This window comes from Gavialis gangeticus, unplaced genomic scaffold (assembly GCF_001723915.1).
Source record: "Gavialis gangeticus isolate Ggan-Ray unplaced genomic scaffold, GavGan_comp1, whole genome shotgun sequence".
NCBI lineage: Eukaryota > Metazoa > Chordata > Crocodylia > Gavialidae > Gavialis > Gavialis gangeticus.
Window position 1 is genome coordinate 198,197,320 of NW_017729032.1, and position 6,238 is coordinate 198,203,557.

Genomic DNA, 6,238 nt, shown 5'->3' on the forward strand with positions numbered 1-6,238 from the left:
CAGGGCACCATGATGATTGACTTCCATCAGTTACCACCCCATGGAGCCAATTTCCCAGCCAGCGGATTGTGATGGACCCAAGGCCTCATTTGGCCAGTTTTGCCAAGAGGTGATCATGAGATACCAGATAGAAGGCATTTTGGAAGTCAAGATATATGACATCAAGCTCTTATCCCTTGTCCAGGTGATAGGTCACCTGGTCGTAAAAGGAAATGAGATTAGTTAAGCAAGACCTACCCACAACAAACCCATGCTGGCTATCCCTTAGGATGTTGGCAGCGGCCAGTCCACTAAGGAAGGCCTCTTTAATAAATTTTTCTAAGACCTTCCCTGGAATAGAGGTCAGGCTGATGGGCCTATAGTTTGCTGGATCCACTTTCCCCCCTTTCTTGACAATAGGCACCACATTGGCCTTCTTCCAGTTTTCAGGCACTATACCAGAGTGCCAGGAGTTCTCAAAGATCCATGCCAGAGGCTGGGCTATGATGCCGCCAGCTCCTTGAGTTGTAGATTGTCAGGGCCGGTTGACTTGAAGGTATCCAGCCTCTCAAGGTGTTCCTTCACGAGGTCAGCATTGATGGAGGGCAGGGGATCTCCCTCACCCGTGGTGGGCATGGGCATCCCATAGGACTGATGAAAGACCGACGCAAAAAGTACCCATTTAATAGGTTGGCTTTTTCCTGGGCGTCAGTTGTCAGTTGTCCCATCTGGTTCAGCAGGGGTCCAATGTTGCCCTTGCTTTTCCTCTGGCTCCCCACATAACTGAAAAAGAACTTTTTATTGTCCTTGATACTGAAAGCTAGTTGGCGTTCATTTGCAGCCTTGGCTTTCCTGGTTTGCTCCCTGCAGGACCGGACAAGTGCAGAATATTCCTCCTTGGAGGTGAATCCCTCCTCCATCCTTTGTAGGCCTTTCTTTTTAGCTGCAGGAGGTCTGCTAGATCCCTGGAGAGCCAGGGGGGCTGCTGTGCCCTCTTGCTGCCTTTCCTCTGAGATGGAATAGAATTACCTTGTGCACTAAGGATAGCTCCCTTGAGGAGCAACCAGTCTTCCTGAACTACCCCCCCCCACCGGGTCGTGGTCTCTTAGGGCCTCACTGACAAGCCTCCTGAGCTTGTCAAAGTCGGCTTTCCTGAAGTCAAGAACTTCCGTGTTTCTGACTGACTTGCCAGCTCTATGGCGGTGGTGAAGGTGATCAGCTTGTGGTCGCTGGTATGGAGTGAAGCTTTACTTGGTTGAGCTTTAGGGGCATCCATACACATGTTCCAGGGTGGAGGAGGCGGCACCCACAGAGTTATATGCATTCAACATCCTTCACTTCAAAATGGCAGCAGGGGTGCTTTAACTAAAGTTCATTTGATGAGTTCTAGATAAAGTGCCCCCGCCACCATTTTAATATGTTGTGACACTAAATATGTGACATGAAGGCTACTGGAGTGCACTAATTAGCACACTCCAGCAGATTCACAGTTCGATTGAATCTGCTCTGACACATGGTAATTAGCACATGTCAGAGCAGAGTTCTGTCATGTGTTTGGGGACCCCAGGTTCCCAAGAAAAGCTATTCCACATTAAAATTTTGTTTCTCATGCATACATTTTTCAACAGCACATAAGCAATGAAACAAAAACTTTGTAGAAACCTGTGTCTCATTCAGAAAGACAAAAAGATCAAGGAAACTATGTTCTGTTGTCCACTATACTATAAACAGAAAAAGAATGTGAACAGATACTATCTGAATTAACTTAACTGGAGATGTTGGAAAGGGCCAATTTATACATCTGTATATCGTAGATATTATAAAAATGTAGAGCCTGATACTCTGTTACATTTAACACTGTACCTTGAAGTATCCCTCGTTTCCATGGAAATACATTCAGAGTGTAAGCAGCTGTGTCATCAGGTTCTACAGTGAGGGTTGGGGTGCCACCAATCACTGGAAGATCTGAAGACACCTAGAAGGACAGTACACAAAGAGGGAAAAAAAATCAAAACTAACTTTACTCTCTGAAAACAATATAGACAAGATATCCTTTGTACTACCTTTGAAAAGCAACAGAAGATAAACCCCATAATGCAGATGAATCCTAATCTTTTTATACGGTCCTTTCCTTGGCTGATTGTAAAATGGAAAGAATATGTATAATACAAGAAGTAGCAGCACATGCAGAAAGTATCAAATCCCAATTTGTAAAGTGTAGTCCAAGTAACACTGATTCATTTTAGTCAATGTATGAATACTTACATGAGAATAAATGCCACAAAATCAAATCCTCAGTCTTTTGAATGAATTTCCCTTAGAAGTACTGTTAGTGCTAAAGAACATTAGCTGCTAAGTGTACTAAAGGAAATTTAAATAGTGTTGTTTTAATATTCATTTCAGTATCTTACAACTTAATAAATAAAGAACATATATGTTTTTGATATTACAAGTGCTGACTTGTATAGAAAGGCAAGCCATGAACAAGAACTGAAATAGCAAAACAATACTTTTATGTATTTTATTAAAATTTGAAGGCTGAAAATATTTTTATAAATCTCATTATAAAAAATACAGCCTGACAGTATCAACGTTAAAAGGTCCGCTGTTCTGACTCCTCATTCCTTCCATTGTTTGTTATCTGTATTTTATGTTCCCTTGATATACATAATTATTTCTAGGTCAGGGGCAGAATCTTTTTAAAACTGACCTACAGTACATTGCCATTTTATAAATACTTAATAAAGTAAATAATAAGAGAATAAAATAATATTTGTGTCAGCATTGCTGAGATGAGCTCTGAGAAAAATCAACATTTCAGTTAAAAACCTCAATGGAACTTTTTAAGGCTTTTTTATTTATTTCAGTGATCACTAGACACAGCTTTTCAATTTCCAGGTGGAAAATTTTTCATATTCAGTAGGCATCACAAATGCAATAGTGACAACATTAGATTCTTGATTTTTTTTTCCAATAGGTAGTTTTCTCTTTCAGTCAATATGTTTTATTTATATTTTCTAAAGGAAAAAAAAATTAAAACAACTTGTTTAAGGTTATCTTGCTTCTGGCTTTTGGCACTTGAGCCACTGACTGCCGTTACCATTATTCTTCTGTAAAGTAGCTGCGTTAATATAATCCTTGCCCCTTCACTGCAAAAATATTGATGCTATTTACAACAAAGAGGCAGAGAAAAGCAAACTATGTAATTTTTGTGGTCAATAGAGATAAAAATGTGAACAGCTTTTCCAAACATCAGATTAAAAGCCATGAAAAAAGATGAACTTTAGTATGCATTTTTACTTATAAGAGATATTTACACTTAGACTCTACAAATGAACACAGTTATTAAATAATTCCAGGGTTGTGCCACAAAGTCACAAATGAAAAGAAACTGAAACCTGATATTCCATCTTGAATTATTTTTCAAAAATCCTGGAAAAATGATTGGTGTTTTTATTTATTTATTCAATACATCCAGCACTAAGTTCCCAAAAGTCCCAGTACAGGCAATAGGGACTGTAAATATTTAGCACATTCAGAAATAAAGCTATTTTTAAAAATCTACGTAAGAGAGAAAGAGAAAAGGTTGTGGGGCCTAACTTTCAGGTAACGAGGAGGTGCATCTCCACATGTGCTTTAATGTGCAGTAGCCCATTTTACTGTGCATTACAGCATCATGGCAATAACCATGCTAATAAGTTAATGCCCAATAAAATTAGGCTACTGTACATTAAACCTCACTAAAAATGCATGTGCTTTTGCTACTGCACATTAGGTCAGCCTAATGTGCATTTAGTTAGTACCTCACAGACTTATTAATTGAATGTGAAGCAGCAAAAGTGCATTAATGAATGTGTAGACACAGCCAGAGTAGCAGGGCACTGGGAAATGCCTGCTCCTTTAAGAAGCAAGCAGCCTGAAAGTCAGCTTGCAGGTGGTAAGGGCTCACTTGACCAGCCCTCAATTAGGGACTCACTTGACCAGCAGCAGGCCAGGCTTGAGACATACAAGCCCTAGGCATGAGCCGGTCAGGCAGCCCTGCTGTCTGAGCGCCATGAAGTGAGGAGCTCCTAGCAGCAAAGCAAAAGGTCTCCTGAATGGACTGAGAGAAAGTGGCTCTGCAGGCCCAGGAACAAGGGAAAAGTACCTAGGGCAGAGAGGGGCTTCTTTATGCAGGCAGGTGACCTTGCTTTTATGTTAATCCCAGGGAAAGTTTGGGCATCTGCCAGAGGGCACAGATGCTTTTAATTAAGTCGCACTGGTTTTTAGCCTTGAGCCGAAGGAAGGACAGGCTCAATGAGAGTGCTGGTAGACCAAGAGTTAGAGAGAGTAGGAGTGGAGGGGTCCAGTGGGGTCAGAGGATGCAGAAGCCTAGAGGCAGTGTGCCAGAGACTGCCAGAACTGGGGAGCCTGGAGATCCCAACTGGCCTAGGAGTGGGGCCAGGGCCCAGGGGGGAACATGGCCAGAGACAGAGGCAAAGGGGAGCGAGTCAGACCAGGGAGCCCAGAGGTCTCAACTGACCTGAGGGCACAGCCAGAGGCCAGGATACGCTAAAGGTCAGAAAGAGCCACAGCCAGGGACTACCAGAGTGAGGAGCCTGGAGATCTTGACTAGCCCAGGAGGGGCCAAAAGTCCAGGAAGGGCCACTGCCATAGACTGACAGGGTCTGACACCCACAGTTAGAAAGGCTGAAGTCTAGAAACTAGGTCCAGTACTGTGGACCTGGGTTAAACGGCCGAGCAAGAGGAAAAAGGGAGGATGCTGATAAGGCCAAGACCTCTACAAGATGAGTGATGGTACAATAACATCTGCGAGGCTTGGGGCATAGTGTAGGGGTGGAACGGAGCCACACAAATAGCCCTGAAGGCTATAGGTGTCCTGCAGAGGTACAGGCAGGCTGGGTGGGCCCATTGAGCCTGAGGGCTGAATTGAGACTAGTGGGGTCCAAGGGAGACCCAGTGGGGATTTGCAAGTGCTAAGACTCACTCTAATGCCTGTGGGCAGCCTCCCTTTCTAATCTTAAATAAGAACAAGGCATGGTGGGCAAACAATTGAGGGAGAGCTACCTTACAGTCAGAGATGCCGGGAGGTCCCAAAGCTGCCCCTAGGGCTCAGAAATGCTACACAAGGTTTAAAAATTGTGGCTGATATATTTAAGGCATTTTAAGGAAATTAAGAAAATACTTGGAAGGCCAGACACATTTCAATATAATCAACCTGAAATAATTCCTCCCACAGCTCTCAAGTACACATGATAGCACATATGCCACCCTATCATTATGAATAATACTGATAAGACATTCCTTGAGCAGTATGGAGAAGATGAGGGCAATGCTTACAATCTTCCCTGCTACCCTTAATTCCTTAAAGGGAATTTTACTAGGAAGAGACAGTTCTCCTGCAGAGACAGTTTGGACTAGAATTAAGAGAGGGGCTTTGGTATATACTTTCAAAATTCAGATCTTCAGAGTTCCTGCTGAACTGATGCCTAATCATGAAGCTATCCTTTGCTCGAATAGAATTCCTTCAAATGCCTACATTGCCACAGCTGAACATGCCCAGAACATACATCTTGACTGTGCTGAGTAGACGTGTCTAGCTGATGCCTAAAGCCTGCCAGGATAATCAAATTAGTATCTTCTTGGTGGCTTATCTAATCTCATGTGTGAAGCTTGATCCAAAAGGCATCCTCAGAACAAGCCAACCAATCATGCCCTATACAGAAGTCAAATGGAGAAAGTCAAGGAGATGGTAGCGGTACTCTCCGTTTGAGCAAACAGTCGTTATGTAATGGGAGTTGAAGCCACATCTCTCACCTTCCAGGAAATCTTCCTACTTCCTAAGCCACAAAGTAGTCTCTATAGAATAGGGTAGCATGGTGGTTTCCCATGCTGTCTTGGTGAAGTTGTTCAACTTTGCGTATAACATTTAAGGCTGCTTGTAGGCATTTAAAAAAAAGGCACTTTAAACTCAGCACGCCCACATGCTGAGCCCCAAGCATACCCAGAAAAGACAGTATGTTAGTTGTCTGTATAATCAGGCACTTTAGTGGGGCTTTTTTGGTGCTTTTATCTAAAGTTGAATCGGCTTTAGATAAAAGCCTCAGCTTTAGATAAAAGCCCCAAAAAGCCCCACTGAAGTGCCTGATCTATGCAGACGCTGTGGAGCCAGGTCAAACTATCCCACTGCTTCGTCCTATAAACTATCCCACTGCTTCGTCCTTTTTTTTTTGGGTGGGGGGGGTGTTTAATGTCTGTA

General features: G+C 42.9%; 1 protein-coding gene across 1 annotated transcript in view; it reads right to left on the minus strand.

The window, feature by feature from the left end:
* The window catches only part of LOC109302302 (cilia- and flagella-associated protein 47-like), a 536,681-nt gene that overhangs the window by 459,635 nt on the left and 70,808 nt on the right, over positions 1–6,238 (minus strand). Inside the window, exon 5 of the mRNA XM_019523864.1 lies at positions 1,843–1,954. Coding sequence (XP_019379409.1) covers positions 1,843–1,954 — 112 coding nt within the window. The remainder of the gene's footprint in view (positions 1–1,842; positions 1,955–6,238) is intronic.